A 17,979-nucleotide genomic window follows, 5' to 3' on the forward strand; every position below is an offset into this window, starting at 1 on the left:
AAATGTTATGTTCTGACCTGAGAATTTAAAGCTACTGAATTACACCTAACTAAACGAAGAGAAATTCTCTTTGAAAGTTCTGGATCATTATCCCATACAGTACATGCTAGCATTTGGAAATCAATCCAGCTGAGGTGCAATTTGCTATCGTGAGAATTTTTGGCTTGAATCAAGCTCCAAAAGAACTTGTGAGAGTTTTCCTATTCCATGTTTGTATACAATATAAGCTCAGTCAAGCATCTGCAACAGTTCTGTCCATAACAAAAATCAATCATTTTCTTGCCAGCATATCAATATGGGAAAAACAATCCTGAGTCAATCTTTTGGTACTGTAATTTTTTGGGTTAGAGAAACTTTGGAACTGCAGTTAAAAGTCTTTTTTCGTTTAAGCAAGGGATCCGTTTTTCACACCTACACATCCGTTTTTCACACCTACACACTGAACATATCCATTCTGATACTACTGAAATTGCCATCTAGGCCGGACGCCGCCTTAGCCTTGACTTCCAACGTGTTATCTAAGTCATCCAGCTTCTGGCTTAACTCACTGTCAGACTCGTCTGAACAACTTTCGGTGGGTAGTGAGGTTTGAACCCCTGAGGTGCTGCACGAAGTTGAGGTAACCGTTGAAGGCAAGGAAAGGGGAGGAGGAGAAGCAGATGGGCAGGACGCAGCTTTCCTGGCTGAAGCCTGGAAAAGAATATTTGGCCAGGACTTCATGGACAAGTGAGAGAGATGAGGCAAGGTGTTATTAGAAGAAGCTGCAGACTGCGAGGTAGATGTGGTGTTAGGACAAGGGGAGCAGACTGAGTGAGGTAATAATCTAGCATGCTCTTTGGCATTTCTCATTGCTTGTTTGATTGTTTTCTCTTTGTGCAAGCTCGACTGAAGGTGTTGGCCAAGTGCTTCGTTCCCGCTGACGGACATGTTGCAGGCTATGCAATTGTACTTGCTCACGGCCTTGCGAAGCACTGTCTCTTGTGGATCTATAAACGGGTGACCAAAGTAACAGAAGGACTTCTGGTGGCGAGCTGCTGAGTCTTCATCAGCAAAAATCATCTGGCACTTTCTGCATATAAACTCGTGTTTGATGGACGGAACGATAAACGCATCTGGAAAGCCTGAACTTTTGGTATTCGTTCGGGGTTCTTCATTTGTGCTTTCTGTTGAAGAGCCTTTATCATCCTTAGTTTCAATAGCCTCTTTTGATTTGAGAGAGTTGCTTTGTGCACTCGTTGACTTCATAGGGGGCGTTTTATGCTGCGGTTCACTTTGCTTCTGCTGCTGCTGATGCTGCTTCTGTAAGGAATCCTGGAGGGACTGCTGGTACTGTTGGTACTGCTGCAGCAGGGCAGTTGGAGAAAGCCCAGCAATAGCCTGCGGCATTGCATGGCCGTAGGGGAACATGTTCTCCATTCCACACAGAGGAGGGAAGTATCCCCCCTGCATTCCGCCAGGAAGTTGGGGTGAGAAGCAAGATGCAAAGCCAGGGATGAAATAAGGCAAGAACTGTCCCCCTAGGAAGGAGCCTGGGTCACCAGCAATGGCATTCTGAAGGGCTTGCAGTTGTGCTGGGTCCATCTGTGTCTCACTTCCCAATTTTCCTAGCATTGAAAGTGGCGGCGAGGGCTTTTCCCTTTTCTTCACAATTGGGGTCTCGGGACGGGCAGTGTCAGCTTCTCTTTTTTTCACCTTAGGCTTCTCTAACTTCTTGTCTTTCTCAGATTCTTTTATGTGCTGCTCAGTCTGATTTGCTGCCAAAGGAGTGGGAGGAAGAGGAAGTGCGGCGGGTTGAGGAGGAGGAGGAGGAGGTGTCTGAAGAAGAGTCTTGGTTGGGGTACTGCTGAGAGACATGGCAGGAGAAGGGGGGGCTGGAGTAGGGAACCCAAGCATGCCAGCACCAGGAGACGCTAAAGCTGAAATACAGTGGTATAGATAATATTAAAACATTTGACCGCAAAATAACTCCTCAACTTTGCAAGACATTATTTTGGGGCTATCCCTCTGGTATGGAACCAAACTGTTACAAGCACTATATCAAAAGAAGGATACAACAAAAAGATAAAACAATGAAAATAAGCACACAGGCATGAAATCAACTCAACTTTAGGGGTCACAGTCAAACTCGAAGTATTCCACATTGTTACAGTGAATGCATGCATTAAGTCTTTAGGAAATAAGTGAATGTCACAGTTCTTCAAAGGAAGCAAATGGGGCAGTAGCATTTAATGCATTAACTGTTCATTGAGCTACTGCACTGTGTTTGTCATACTAACTCACCAGGTGTATTTGGTGGAAAACCTGGAAGGGAGGATGGCCCATTGACACCAGGAAGAAGCACTGGTGGGAGACCAGATATTCCTGGGTAGGCAGTTGGCAGGCTAAGGCCATGAAGTGCATTATTGTCCACTGCAGATTGGTGCTGGGCTGGCAAGTTGAGTACATCGGTTACCTTCTTCAAACGGTCAAGTTCTTGTTGAGCCATAAGCTGGCGGACAGTGGTAGGTGCAAGATAGTCTTTTTCTCGATCAACCTGGTTGCCCAGGATTTCCTGCACTTTCGCAATGTGCTGCTTCGAGAAGATATGATCACGAATCGAAAGTCTGGCTGTATACTTCACGCCACATAATATACACTCATGCCTCGGCCCATCTGGGGAGCCCTGGCTTATCATAAATGGCTTTCCAATGTTTATTTTGAACTTCTTTTCTTTTGCACGGGCATTCTGGAACCAGACTTGCACAACCCGTTTTGGGAGTCCTATTTCATTGCCCAGCATTTCACACTCTTGCATAGTAGGTGTGCGGTAGTCACTGAAACAAGCCTTTAGGACTTTTAGCTGTAGGTTGCTCATTTGGGTTCTAAAACGTTTGTGGCCTGGTGTCTCTCCACCAGCTTTTGCAGACTTGAAGGGATTTGTACCTCCAAATGGACTGGGTGAACTTGGATCAGCCAAACTTGAAGTCTCGCTCTTGTCTGCATAATCATCTAGTTCATCATCTCTGGAATTGAAGAAGTCACTGTCTTTGCCAGAGAAACTTAATGCTGGGCTAACCATGTTGAAATGGAATCTATCCTCATTTATGTCAGAGATTTGTGCTAGGCTCATTCTGTTCTCAATCATTTTTTCACCTCCATTTACTGTGAGATTCTCAACTTCATTATTGGTCTCATCTCCAGTTGTAACATCACTCACAGCTGTGTTAATTGAGGAGGTCTCATCAAAGTCAATTTTGTTGGCATCAAAAGAGGCCTCTGCAGAGCTCAAGTTAAGCCCCTCAAATTCATAACTATGTTCTGCTTTTACGGATGGTAAGCTCAATAAATTTTTTAGTGCCATCTCGGAAGGTTTAACTGGAGTGGAAGATGCAGTTGGAGGCTCACTGTCATTCATCTCAGTCTTTGTGGTCATTTGTAGGTAGTCAGCAAAATTATACTTATTGGGACTTTGACCTCCTTCATCTTGAGGCATCATTGGACTTGGGGGCAAACTAAAGCCTGCCTGTTTTGCCTCATGCCAGTGTCTTGAGCGAATGTGGCTATCAAGAGCTGACTTGGCCTTGAACAGTGCTCTGCAGAAGGGACACTTTTTGTGAGTCTGAGAGGGCCCAACTGCTCTAAACTGTCCCTTCCTCTCTCTGGCTCGGGTGTTCTGAAACCATACTTGGACAACTCTTTTCTTCAGGCCAACTTCACGAGCAATATGATCTAACATCTTTCTTGTTGGGTTTGAATCGAGCAAATATTTATCATATAGGATCTCAAGTTGTTCTGGAGTAATGGTAGTCCTAAGACGTTTATCTCTGTGCTGATCTTCTGCACTATTAACACCATCTTTTTCATGAGATCCATCCTCTTTTTCATCTAATTTACGTTTCACAGAGTTAGAGTTCACAGCAAGGCCAGAGTTGCTTGGAGTTGGCATCTGGGATAGGGCTCCAGACAGGAGTTGCCCAGTCATAAGAGGGTTATTTGGATCAAAGATCATATAGGGCATATCCAGTGGCCTTTCTAAAAACTGTGAGTGTAAGAATTGGTTCTGGGCAGCCAGAAAATGCATGTGCTGGTGCTCCTGCCACAGCTCTACTGTTGGGAAAGCGATTTTGCACTGATCACAGTGGTACTGTAACATTTGAGGTGGTAGGCTATTGTTAAGAGAGGACAGTGCAATTGAAAGAGGACTTGATGGGACAGTCGTAGACTGGGGCTGGGAATGGGGTCTTGACAATTGTGGTTGAGGTAATTTTTGTGGTGGAGGTTGTGGAGTTGAAACCTTGGAAGATTTTAACTCATTTAGGTTCTTGGGGCTTTGTAAAGAGGCAATCTCTCCCAATTTAGTTTTTTCATGGAGGAGCTCAGGTTTGGGTGAGGACTTCCCTACATCAGGTCGAGGTGATGGCATTAAGGGAGAGCTGGAGCCAGAGCTGCTTGCTGTAACAACAAAGTTTATTGTTGACTCTGTTGGCTTTACTGAACTTTGCTCATTGTTCTCTGTGAATTCCTCTGAGTGGTTTTCATCTCCAGCTTCATCATCCTCATCTTTGTAGCATTGCTTCTTCTGGTGAGTAATGAGGTCAAAAATTCGGGGGAAAATGACACTGCATTTCTTACATTGGTACTGCATGTTGTTGGTCCTAATGTATCGTTCATTTGTCAGTTCTTTCTTTTCGCTGTCTTTCGTATCTGTTTGGTTCTCATAGCTCTTGCGGGCCTTCTGACGGGCATTTTGGAACCACACCACAATCACTCGCGTTGGCAGGTTGAGTACCGTTGAGAGCTGCTCAATTTCATCATCCTTGGGGTAAGCATTGGTATCAAAGAAATCTTGGAGTACTCGCAGTTGATAATCTGTGAAACGTGTTCTTGATGACCTTCTGTTCGTCGTAGCATCAGTTCTGTAGTACTCTAGCATGTTCACTTGGGATTCAAGTCTGATATCTTCCAGTGTGGTCATGGGTGGAATGTTAAAATTGTAAGGGGAATCTTTGCTTCTTTGACGTTCTTTGAAGAGTGTATTGCGGAACCAGTGCTTTATGACTTTCTGAGGAAGGCCAGATTTATCTGCCATTTCTTGAATCTGTTCTTCGTTGGGAGAATTATTGATGTCAAAATGAGCACGGAGGATTTTTAGCTGATCATCTGTGATTCTGGTGCGAGGACGCTTGAACTGAGACTGCCGCAGGAAGTTTGGATCCAGTCCCAGTTGTTGTTGACATAACTGTGTGAGGTCAGAAGATAAAGAGTCCATTGTTGGAAGCTGCAGCGCAAGCTGTGGGGGTAGCCCAGGGTGCTGCACTGATTGCATCATCAGTGGTGGGAAAATTGGCAGGTCAAGAGAAACAGGGAGCTGCACTTGAGGAGGTGCAGTGGGTGGTGGAGGAGGTGGTGGTGGCGCTTGCTGAGGAGTTTGTAGAGGTGCAGGAGATGGTGTCTGCGATTTTCCTACAGACGTAGTGGCAGGGAGAGCGGTCACTGGGGCAGGAGGAGGAGGAGGAGGGGGTGGTGGAGGGGGGGGGGGGGGTGTTTCTGGAGATGCTGGGTTTATGGGATACAACTTGTCATATGCCTCCCTGTACTGCTGTGCAAACTTTTCCAGCTCCACGTATGGAAAGAACTGCCCATGCACATGTTCCTGATGGCTTTTGAGAATAAGCATGTTGGAGAAGAACTTTCCACACAGCCCACACTCCAGTTTGTCAGTCAACTCTTCCTCTCTATTCTTTTTCTGGGTTTTCTGTCTATTCTCATTGTACTGTATAACCAATTCAAAGCCAAAGTTCTCAAGTAGTGCTTTAGCAGCATTACCTCTAGCTCCTGAGATGATGCGTGGTGGAGGAATTAGAGGTTCTGAAAATTTTGGCTTTCTTGAATCTTTAGTGTCTTTTGCACTGTCAATATAATTAGCTATATCCAGCTTTGCTCTGCTCTCCTGCTTTTCTAGGTACTCTTCAGCATCTCTGGACATTTGAATCTCAGACAGGGCAATGTGGTTGGACTCAGTTTTTGGCTTGTGACTCTGCTGCTGTGCTTTCTGCTGCTGCATTTGAGACTGGGAGGCCTGCTGCTGAGCTTGCTGCTGAGAAAGTTGAAGCTGTTGCTGTTGGCCCAGCTGATGTTGTTGCTGCATCTGCTGCTTCAGATCTTCCAGGAATGATCCAGTCATACCAGGCATCCCAAATGCAGCTGAATGCAATGCAAGCTCAGGGCTGATGTTAAATTCAGCACCAGGGATGTAGAATGGGAAGAGGAACTGGGGCTGCTGGAATTGCAGTAGGGCCTCTGGTGTCATTGGGAAGTGTGGGAAGAAAGCTGGATTCAGAAACTGTGGCTGAAAGAATGCAGCTTGCTGCTGGAGCTCATGCTGCAGTTGCATCTGAAGCTGTGCTGGTGACTGGGTTGGTGGGTGGGTAGGCTGCACATGCATGTGATCAGTAGTTTGTTTCATGGTAACTTCTTTGGCATCTACAGTGTTTTCTTTGTTAGAGGGTACTGGTGCATTTGCAGAATCTGCACTTCCCTGATTGAGTGGAACAGGGCTTTTAGATGTAGAACTTCCGCTGCTACCACCCCCAGTACTAGTACTACTCTCCATTTTGGCAGTTCGTGCTTTTGTCTGATGAAGTACAGACCTCATGTGAATCTCCAGGGTTGAGCTTTGGCTATAAGCAACGTTACATATATTGCATTTGTATGGTTTGTTGTCAACATTGTTGCTGGTCTCCTGGGGAACTGGGCTTGAGGCCTCTTGGATTACTTTCTTTAGCTTATGCAAATGTGAGACAGAATTGTAGTGAACAAGGAGAATGTTCTTTTGGGTGAATGACTCCTTGCATACTGTGCATTTGTATGGACGTGAGGGGTCTAAAAACTTTTCCATGGTGAAATTTGGACCTTTCCTAAAAGGCAAGGTCCGCTTTGGCTCTGAGCCCATGTCATCAAGCAAGGAGCTGCTGTCACTTCCAGTTGGACTGGCCTTCCCTTCTTGGTCAAATTCCTCATCTTTGTCTAGCTCATGCTCAAAGGCTTGTGCCTCTTCCAGAGCCCGCATCTCACTTTCAGCAATGTCTCCATTTAGGGGCAGGTTCCCACAGAGTTGCTGTACTTCTGCTTCAGTCAGCTCAGGGTGACCAGTCTCCAAATGCTTTCGAAGGGCAAGGAATGTCCTGAAGCTGCGCTGGCACAGACTGCACATGGTGGCTGCACGGATGGCATGGTACTGGGAATGTATCTCAAGCTTCTGCATAGTCTTGAAAGCCAGGCTGCAATGGTTGCAGCGGTATTTGTAGACGTGGCGATCAGAGACTGAGAGCTGCTGCCGCTTCTGCAGATCGCTTAGATGCTCCTGCAGGGAGTCTGGGCTCTTCCTGTCTTGACCACTTGCTTTCTTCCAGTCAGGGGCCTCAGCAGCCTCTTTTGGTGGTTTGAGTTCCTCATTGGCAAGTTCAACCTCAATTTTTTCTTGGCCTATGCTGTTTTTCAAATCCTTAGAGCTGTTTCCTGTTGAAATTCAAAGAAAGGAAAGATTTTAGAAGTCTTCCAAAAACATTTAATTATAAAAGACTATTATTATGACTTTTCTAAGGAATCCTCTGAAATGCCATTCATACATTTCAGATGACACTGTGGCTGCATAAATGTGCTTACCCATGGGTTTTCCAGATCCCTCAGGGATAACAGCTGAAGAATCCATCAAAGATGGGACTTTGTCTTGTAATGATGTAGACAGCAAGGAATTGGGCACTGTAACATCTGGGCCCGCCACCTGAAGAAAAAAAATACATCAATCCCTTAAGAGATTCCAATGAACATAAGATAAACAATAAACACAAATATTTACCAAAATAACAGATTTATTCAAAAATGTTAAGCTTTAAATCAAGTAGAGTTATAAGGACTTTCTAAAGATATTTTTCAAAACTGCTCTTTTGTGATTTTATAGGAGGAGTACTTTCAAGTTTATAACATATTCTTTGGAGAATACGCTAGGCCTGGGAAATGCTTATTCAAGTTATTCCCTGCTAGCCCTGACAGAGTATGATCTAGTTAGTAAGGCTGACAGCTTAGGCATTTTTTTTTCTTTTTTGTATTTAAAGGAAATGAATGCTGCACATACTGTCATAATTAACTTCTCCACACAGTCTGGAGCCACGCTATGGAGGTGGGTGAGATGCAGCTGCAAGTGAATCTTGTTGCTGAGGACATCCTGACACAAGGGGCAGCTGATGACCGGCTGCATGGAATGCTGGGACATGATGTGCAGCTGTAAACGGTTTGCATCCTTGTTACTGTAATTACAGTATGGGCACTGCTGCACCTGAAAAGACAGAATTCATCATAGCATTGCCATGCATTACAGCACTGCTTCGACTGACTATACATGAGTGACATGATGCCTTAAGGAAATCAAATTCCAAACAAGACTCCAAATGTCTATAAAATCGAATTTCCTCCAATTCACTTTAGTTTTCATTTCATGTAACTTAATTTAAAACAGTAAATGAACTAACGTGAATGTCTGGAATTTCTAATCAGAAAATTACAAAGGATGTTGATATTAACCATTTCAGACTATGCCTGGTCCTCATTACATGAAGTACGTTTAAACTGAAACTTCTCACTGCCTGTTTTAATATAGCCCTTTCAGAAATGGTTCAGTAAGTCCTGTACCACTCAGACAGTGCTTTTTATATAATTTAAAAAGTGAATGAATATAAACTAATCCAAGAATTTAATTTATACACAAGTCTCAGTCTTGTTATTAAGTCTAACCTAAACTAACCTGCTCATTGGACAGCATCTTCTCTTCAGTTGATTTGGGCCTCTTGGGTGGAGTGTCATTTTCTTTCTCCTGCTGAAGCGACCGCTTCCCTGCTGTAGAAGTCCCCAGGGTTTCCTTAGCCAGTGTATTAATTCCTGTGAATAAACAGATAGGATATCTTCTGTCACAAGCTTATTCTGGACTCCTGATGCTGAAAATCTCCTGACAGAGGTACAATGACCCTCACTTTAATAAGACTGCACATTTGGGTAACATAAGCTTATTGTTAGGAATGTAGATCTGATAAAAGGCTATTGGGGTGACTCACATTATGTGAGACTGAGATTATGTAGCAAATGAAATGGACATCATATATTTAATAAGAAAAAAAATCTTCAAAAAGCAGAAATTAAAGAAGAATTTAAATTGAATTACACCACAGACAAATTGTGTTTATTGATTTGGAGCATGAATACTAGAGGATCCAGCAAAAAAAAAAAAAAAAATCTATATTCACAAATGCAACCGAATGAAGATATTCGCAAATAAATAGAGGTTTGAATTCATTGTTATTCCTTTGCAGGTCACGGTACCATTATGCAGTTCATTTGGGGGATATAGACCAAATCACCATTCCCAGCATCCCCTTCAATATCCATGCCTCACACTCTGTATTAGAGGGGGTTGCCATGTTATTTCCATTTCAGCTGAGTTCAATTCAGCAAATCAGCCCCCAGATGTATTTAGAGTATGCTGCACAGAGTGATAAATCTTTCATTACCCCTGAATCCTCAGATACAGACAGTGTCCCAGCCTCCTCAGTCAATGCAATTTATCCTCTCGCTGCATATGCAGTGCACAAAGAACGCCCTGCTCGCTGTTCTTCGCTCTAATCTGGTCACTCTAGGCTAAATGTGTGTATTACTCTTATGAATCAAAGCTTAGCAAAGCAGTCATCGAAAATGGATGGTGAAAAAGATGTTGGAAAAAAAGGAAAGTATTCTTTTCTGCTCTGTATTCATTTAAAGTATATTTCATTATCTGCTGTGTGTTCATGCATTTTAATTCTTGGCATTACAAGACATTCTGCTTATTTTATTGTGGTCTTACATATCAGGAGCCTTACATATTAGCCTGCCAAAGAAAGTGACACAAGAGGGGGAAAAACCACAAGGGCAGAATACAAATTTCCAAGAGATGGTCTGCAGTCTCAAATAGCTAGGTAATCTTTTTTCTCTCTCTTGGCCTTGATATCCCTGCTGGGGTGAGGAGGCAACTCCTGCACAACCGGGTGCAAATACATTTCACAATGCAATGAGGCCCCTTCCATTGATTGCCATCATATTGAATGTAAATGTATGGTCTGGGGGCTAATCTGCTCTACATGAGGATCCATCTATATGATTTATTTTCTTAATCAACTCTCTGCTTTCATAAACATTTAAAGTGCATTGCAGATGGACACACTAGACTCTCAGAAAAGAAATAGGGACAGAGATGTATGAAATGCCTTTGCAGCATTTAATATTACTGAACACATTTTCTGCTGTGCACAAGGTTTTGTTGAGTTGTCAACTAAATTAACTATTAAAAAATTCTAAAGATGGCATATATATGTACTGTATATATATGTAAAATATCTACACACAATAGTCTTTATGTTCATGTAATATTGTGTCAGGACTCAATGGCTAGACTCTTTGTACCTCACACTAAATGAGAGTGCCCTTTTTCTTTGTCTACAGACACACACAGTGCAATGAAGCAATAGAGAAAATAATTGTGACACCACAGCCCCCCTTCTCATCCGAATGACAAATGTCTTTGAGAAGCAGGACCTTGCTTGATTAGATAAATCAAACGGTGATTTATGACAGTCAAGCTGTTTGCATTACAGGGACCAGAGCCGCAGACTGGCCACCCATCTTTATTTACAACTGTCAAAGGGATTTTGAAAATCATGCATCCTACGCAAGGCTTCTTTAAACACCTCTGATAATTCAACCAAACAACAAAAACCTTGCTAATGTTATATATCTAATGTTCCTCACTAAGAGAGAGGCCATTTCTAGTCCTGTTCATTTTCAATGTTCGATTTTCTCCATTTTATGTCTCAAAGTGCAATCTAACACGACTAAAATTTCATATACACAAAAACAGCAGTAGCTCAGCCTCCCTTCGAAAGATCTGCAAAATAGTACTGTGCTTGTATATGACAAACTATTCTATTTCAAAATTTCTTTCCCCTGCAAACGCCAATTACACAGGACTTGCTTGATAAAGGCATCATAAATTTACTATTCAATTTACTGGTCTTCAGTCCAGCCAGTCTGGCTGAGGTGACAAGGCAATAAATAAAGCAGGACCCTGGGATGCTCCAAGAACTTTAGTGATTTACAAGGACAAGAGGTTAAGGTTACGCATTAGTGTGACCTACAGTTCAGCAGATAACATTTGAATACCACACTCTAAATTCTCGGCTTGCACAAAGCAGCCCCGCTTTCTCTGTGCTCTAGTAAAAAATAAGGCATCTGAGTCCATCAGCTTTGCCATCGCACTTCAGACGAGGCGTAAACCGACGGATGTCATATTTGGCAAATCCTACAGGACTCTCTGAATTAATTAAGTCAGTAACAGAAATCATAGCTGTAGGGCTTCAATGAAATATGCAAATACTTTTAATTTATTTTAATCAAATATCTAGAAAGACAAAAATTGAATAAATGTTCATTTCCGAGCTGGAAACATGCAAATGCTAATGGTAAATATGCAGAATTTGATCTGTCTTGCATTTTATTTAATTCAGCGGCATTATTTTAAATTTCATAAGGAGCTGATTTGAAAACAATATTTAACTTCCCTGCTAATTTACAGCAGGTATGCAGAAAATGTTCTTAGCAATAATGACAGCTAATTTTCATCTTTGTTTGTGTTTGTTGAATTATCCCTTTACCCTAAAGCCAACACACTGACATGCTTCCATGCTACATCTAAACAGAGCACAAAGTAATCTGGAGTTGATCCAGATTAAGACATTTGCATGGAAAATGCAATTTGGATTATAATTAATCCACAGTGACACTAGATTAAACGACAAAGTAAATGGGCTGTTTTGAGAGATGCTGCCTGTGAAGATGAATATTGTGAATATCTCTAAGTATAATCTTTAATATGCAGGAGTATGGTGTTTTATATTCAAACCCACATTAGGGATTTATTCCTTTGGCCCAAAAACACATTTAACATATGGGTTCAACAGAGCAACCCATTCTGACCGCTCCTCAAAGTAATGGATTAGAAAAAAAAAAGAAAAGAAAACAACAGCCATTTGGGAACGGATATTTTTTAATTTCAATTTAAATACTGATTTTTTTAATTTCAATTTAAATACTGAAATTTATTCCAGTTAGGCTCATCAACCATAACTCCTTCAAAAACAGCTAGAAACCTTGGAGTTGTGATTGATGATAAGCTGAATTTCTCAGACCACATTGCTAAAACTGCCCGGTCCTGCCGATTTGCTTTATACAACATTAGGAAGATCAGGCCCTTTCTTTCAGAACATGCAACACAACTCCTTGTTCAAGCTCTTGTCCTATCCAGGCTGGACTATTGCAATGATCTCTTGGCAGGTCTAACCGAGACTTGTCATTTGCACTTATATATTGTTGCTCTTTTGTTAGTTTTGACTGCTTTTATTGTCCTCATTTGTAAGTCGCTTTGGATAAAAGCGTCTGCTAAATGACTAAATAAATAAATAAATAAATAAAATACTGCAGCCTTGAAAAAGCAAAACAAACCAACCATCGCAAAAGTTAGCATGTATATATTCACATTAAGGTTTAAGAAAGCTAGTTTAAGTAGGATCTGCATCTTGACCGCAGCGTTAAATGGCGCCGCATGTAATAGGTCATGTAAATGCATTGAGTACAGGCTGCCTCAGACAAGCCTGTCATGGCTATATGGATAAAAGATAAACGGCTGGCTAAACTAATAGGCTCTGTCCTGTTTCAGCATTTCCTCTGCTCCATTGAACCCAACATTATGTAGCTAGGTATGGTGTGCATGAAAAGACGCATAATGTAATATTCATTTCGACCATATATTTCCATCTCATACATAAAAAAAGCACATATGAATTCTTATTTGGCAAATCAAATATAACAGAGCCTTAGGTAGTGATGCCAGATGCTAGCTCCAGGGGCTGTTTCCTGATCTCAACACAACGCTGTTTTGTAAGGATTGTTGCCCTTGCTAATGAGCTACTAGTCAGATGTGTACTCAGATCTGCAGTTCGAGGACAATGAGCTCTGATAGGTGGTGCGTTGCTTGAATTAAAAATAAAGGTTACAAAACTATACACTTGAGCGCTATCTAATCCTATGCTTATACAAAATTAATATGTCATCAGAGGAATCGCAAGAACAGCAAAGATTAATGAAAGGCGCTTAAAAATTACAAGCGCACAAACTGATTTGATTAAAAAAAATAATCTGGGTCGTCATTGCGGAATATTCTTTGCCTTTATCCACATCTCTGCCATCAGATGGCTATGATTAAAATGGGTCAGCGGGAGGCTACTGATAGCATTCACATGCAACCCACACATGCAGCTGTTAGTAGCAAGAAAAGCCCCATTGGAAGAGAACAGAAGAGCAAAACAGGTAGGAGCAGTGTGTGTTAGTGACTAAGCGACACCGGAGAGAGGGTACTAGGGAAAAAAAAAAGACCAAAACTAAAAGTCTTACTGGAGTCCTTCTCTGTCGTGTTGCCTTCTATGGCGTCCCTCTTGCTCGAGTCTTTGTACTCGGCCGCGGCCAATGAGGAGGCTCGTGGGGATTCCTCGCTGTCTTCACCTGGTTCTTCTACAATTGAACACAGGAAGGGCACTTGGTTACCCACTAGAGGTTAGGGCGACTGCTTTTGAATCGTCTGCCGTGTGTGTGTGTATGTATACAAAATATACCACAAGACACTGGTGCAGGGGGGTCCGTCTGGTTTCATTAAACCCGGGACACTCAGAAATATGAATGTTCTTCACACACCTCTCCAGATTGTTAGCACTGGGCAGATTACATGGACATTTTTCTGTAGGCTCAACCACCCCCCCCTCGTGTTTAATAATTCTGTGTATCTTTGCAGTACTGCCAGTGGATTAATCTGTTTATGCTGTTAGGTGATAGGTCGAGGCCGTGCGCCTCTAATCCCTGAAAGGCCTACTGTTCCCTTTCATCCAGAGAGCATTTGTCTCTCACTTGGGCTGATGTCACATTTTAATGAATTTTTAGCAGGCTGAGTAATGCCAGATAACCACTCCTGTCTTTCCCCCTCCACCCCATGCAGCTTCCATCACATGACACACGATGGGGGAAGAAAGAAAGAGAGAGACAGAAAGCGAGAGCGAGGGGGAGAAATAAACATATTTCGGAAGACCCCGCGAGAAATGAAATAAATTAGGACAACATGAGGCAGGAAAATGGCGTTCAAAGTGCTGCGCTCATCCATTTTATAAAACCTTAATAACCATATAAATTGACCATGGGGAGGCAAAAAGGTCACCGGTATATTTGCATACAATCACTCAAGTCATTGTTTGGTAAGCAGAGGGGCCCTGACTCTGCAGATACATGATATAATTAACCCTTTAAAACCCACACGGCGCTGGCACCGACGTTTTAAGTGCAATACATTAAGTGGAAATTATATACAGCATGAAATTTTCATGGCAGATGCTGGGAGTGATTGAAAGGAAAAATTGTGCTGCACTCTAGTCCTGATGTTTTATTAATAATATTCTGACAACAGGATGAAATATCTCCTGTCACTGCTGGCAGCCGGCTGCAAAAATTGCTATTTTGGCGCACATGCGGTGACGGTGTGCTCTAATACATCCTGCAACAAAGGCACTGTCTGTGTATCTGTGTGTGTGTGTGTGTGTGTGTGTGTGTGTGTAAGACAGTTGGGGGGTATCTTTAGATGTACATGCCGCATTTCTACAAAAAATAAATGGCATAAATTGCAGCGTTTGTGCTTTAGGATAGAAAATGCTGTGGTGTCTTTTCCATGAATATACAGATTTTTTTTTTTTAAATATATATATTTTTTTAATGTATATATTATTACTACTACTATTAAAATTTTAAATAATTATAATACATTATAAAATATTATAAATAATTCTATTAAATATATATAAATGACTATGCAGAAATGTATCCTCAAAAAGATGACATGAAAAACATGTCTGACTACACTTGTTGTAATGTTTGTAATGTTTTTGTCTGACACAATATAATATAATGTAATTTTGTTTTTAGAAAATATTGAATATAATTACAAAACACAATTAATTAGCTAATCATACAGTGATTGCAATTTGATTGCAATCTGAATCAACTGGAAGCCCCAATTCTGTAGGCATTAGACATATAATTATTCAACCACAATTATCTTGATGTGTAATTAAAAAAAGTCTAAGCAAATAAAATAATATTAAAAATACTGCCATTAAAAATAATTTAACTTAACATACCACTAAGCTACACTTAGTATGTCTCTCGCTCTCTGTGCCTCACTTCCTTTCTTTTGCAGTGGAGGCAGGACTGGGGGTGAGTGTTGTGGGGGAAGGCGGCATTGTGGGGCAAAGGGGCTCTGGACGGAGCTTAAGCCAGTGTCAGGACAGAGGGCTAATCAGAGAGAGAGAGAGTGCTCTGCCTCAGTAAGCAGATGGGGGTTAGGACCAGCTGGATGTCTGTGATCATGACCAGATTTCAGGTCGGTTAATAAAAGAGACACACAAACACACACACACACGCTCATACACAAACACCACAGCACAATGTCACACCCTAAGGGTACAGGGGCCAGGCTGTGGCACCTCCCACTTCTCTCGCCCCTTCTCTTCCTCCCTCCTCGTCCTCAGCGTGAGGCGCTCTCTTCAGTCGGCTAGATTTACTGACCCAGTCCCCCTAGCTGGGAAATGAAGTGTCAAAGTGCTAGTGAGCATCTCTACCTCGAGGGGGCATCAAATTTTTAAGGCGATCGTGGAATGCATTAATAAAACATGGAGTGTCATGAAAAAGAAAAGGGTGAATTATGAAGGTAGTAACAGAAGGAATAAGGGAAGAAAAGGATGGGTCGCTATCATCTGGGTCTCATCAGACGCCATTTTTTTCTCCCTTTCCTTCCACTGTCCTTCTCTCTCTCCCTCGTCTTTTAGCAGGGTGTTCTGCAGTTTTTCTGGTATGCATTTCAAGAGCGAGAGAAACTCCCAGACATGCTTTCCTATACATCATAGCGGTGTCTGCCCTGCGCCTGACCCTGGCAACAGTTTGAGTAATCTGAATGCTTTACAGAGGCAGCGTGTCAGCAGCATTGGAGGGGTGCGAGGGGGGTTCGGCAGACTTTCTGCCCATCAAACTTAATCGCAAACAGCAGAGCCATAGACAACTTTTACTGCCCCCGCCATCCCTTTCAAGCGAAACCCACAAACACATCAACCACACATCTCCCACGGCTCTCTGTTCGCCAGTCTCCTGTGAGACCTGCTCTGATGTGGGATGATCGGCACGCTGGAGGGAGACCAGGGTCAAGAAGGCGTCGCAATTAAAGCAATGCTGTGTTTTGGCCTCATCAAAATGCACCGGTTCCCTTTGCACAACTACCATACCTACAAAAAGAAAAGAAAAAAAAAAAAAAAACGGAAAAGGAACCCATGGAAATGGGAAAAAATGACAGCCGACACTTTCTTTTCATTAAAGCGCTGGGCCTGTCCAGTATAGAGAGAGTGTAATGACGGTCGTGGAGGGCAGACTGCTCCCTCTCTCTCCTCTTGGGGACTATAACACCTCAGTCCGGTCATTATCCGGCAAGTAAAAGAGACACTCACCGTACACAACCGTGGATACCCCCAAAAATGATTCTGCTCATTAAGATGTGTCCCCCACCTCCACCTTAGACTCACGGTTTATTTATGGTTCTCAACAAAGAATATCAAAGAACTTAGTGAAGCTAGGCTATCATAAATGGTAGCATTACTTTAAATTCAATATTTAAAACTAATTACAACCAGATTGCATTTTTGCAAACTTATATTTTTTAATTAAAAAAAATAATAATTTATATATATATATATATATATATATATATAATTAAATAATAATAATAATAAACTATTAATTTTAAACTAAAAATGAAACTATTATTATTCATAATAATAATAAAAACAGTTCTTCATATGATTGTCATTTCTTATAATTTTACTGATCTCAGCATTTGTGAAAAAGCAATCTGGTTGTAATTATGATTTCTGGACTGTCTCGTCTTGTTGAGGTGTAAGGAACACTAATTTCCCAGCACACCACAGGTTGGCTCTGAGCTGCCCACGGTTTTCATGATGTCACATTCTTTTCCCCCATGGTTTTCATTTGAGCCGCTCCGTTTTAAAGGAATCTTTGAAACTCGAAACCCTGTACTACTTTGTTAAGGGCCAGTTGTAATACTTTCAGGATAATAAGCTTTACTGACTTGTTGATCCACCGTCCCCCCCCTACTCAAATCTTTTTTCTTGCTCCCTTCTTTTTCCAAATTTCAGTGTATTTAACAAGCATTTAGATCTTAACCAGATGCAGTTAATGTACCATGTCTAAAATACTAAACATCCACGCGGAGAGCGGGCCCGTTTCCCTTCACGGCGCTGCTGCTGCTGCTGGGAGACACAAGAAAGCTGCTCTGCACATTCACACAGTTGCTGCAGGGACCTGTGGAGACGTCCAAGTAGATTAGTAGGTTTTGTGATAATTGGTGAAAAATGTTGTTGTCTAATATTTTACAGTATTTAATTTTTTTAATTCTGCTTCCTTTAGAATTTTCTTGAATTTCACTGCAAAAAGCTCAGTTGTAAGAACATCAAGCAACCATGTAAAATAGTGGTCCTTTGGCACTTGTTTGCTAATAATGCAAAGAATATTTCATATAGAATTTTTGACTAAATACTTAAGAGTGTTCATTACTTCATACAGTCACTATCAATGGCTTTTCTCTGAGACAAGCACACTTCCACTGCAGTACACCTTATGCATCAGCAATCAGAAAATGTATTTTGTTGCTGTCAGTTACTTTCATCCAAGAAAGTTTTCCTATGCTACCAGCTCCTCTGTGATGTATGATGCACTCAAAACCATTAATCACCTCCATCAAATGAATAAACATGATGAAGATTA

At 41.8% G+C, this 17,979-nt stretch overlaps 1 protein-coding gene across 4 annotated transcripts in view; it reads right to left on the reverse strand.

Moving 5' to 3' along the window:
- Window positions 1-210: 210 nt before the first annotated feature.
- The window catches only part of LOC107705239 (zinc finger homeobox protein 4-like), an 81,231-nt gene continuing 63,462 nt past the window's right edge, over window positions 211-17,979 (reverse strand). For 3 of the 4 annotated variants that reach the window (XM_016508442.1, XM_016508441.1, XM_016508443.1), the window contains exons 5-10: window positions 13,507-13,623; window positions 8,780-8,913; window positions 8,114-8,314; window positions 7,645-7,762; window positions 2,281-7,497; window positions 211-1,916 (exon numbers count right to left, since the gene is read on the reverse strand). In XM_016508442.1, the coding sequence (XP_016363928.1) occupies window positions 433-1,916; window positions 2,281-7,497; window positions 7,645-7,762; window positions 8,114-8,314; window positions 8,780-8,913; window positions 13,507-13,623 (7,271 nt within the window). In that variant the 3' untranslated portion in view covers window positions 211-432. The remainder of the gene's footprint in view (window positions 1,917-2,280; window positions 7,498-7,644; window positions 7,763-8,113; window positions 8,315-8,779; window positions 8,914-13,506; window positions 13,624-17,979) is intronic. The other variant, XM_016508444.1, reaches the window with a different exon arrangement.

The sequence above is a fragment of the Sinocyclocheilus rhinocerous genome, unplaced genomic scaffold (assembly GCF_001515625.1).
Source record: "Sinocyclocheilus rhinocerous isolate Xijiao unplaced genomic scaffold, SAMN03320098_v1.1 scaffold594, whole genome shotgun sequence".
Lineage (NCBI taxonomy): Eukaryota > Metazoa > Chordata > Actinopteri > Cypriniformes > Cyprinidae > Sinocyclocheilus > Sinocyclocheilus rhinocerous.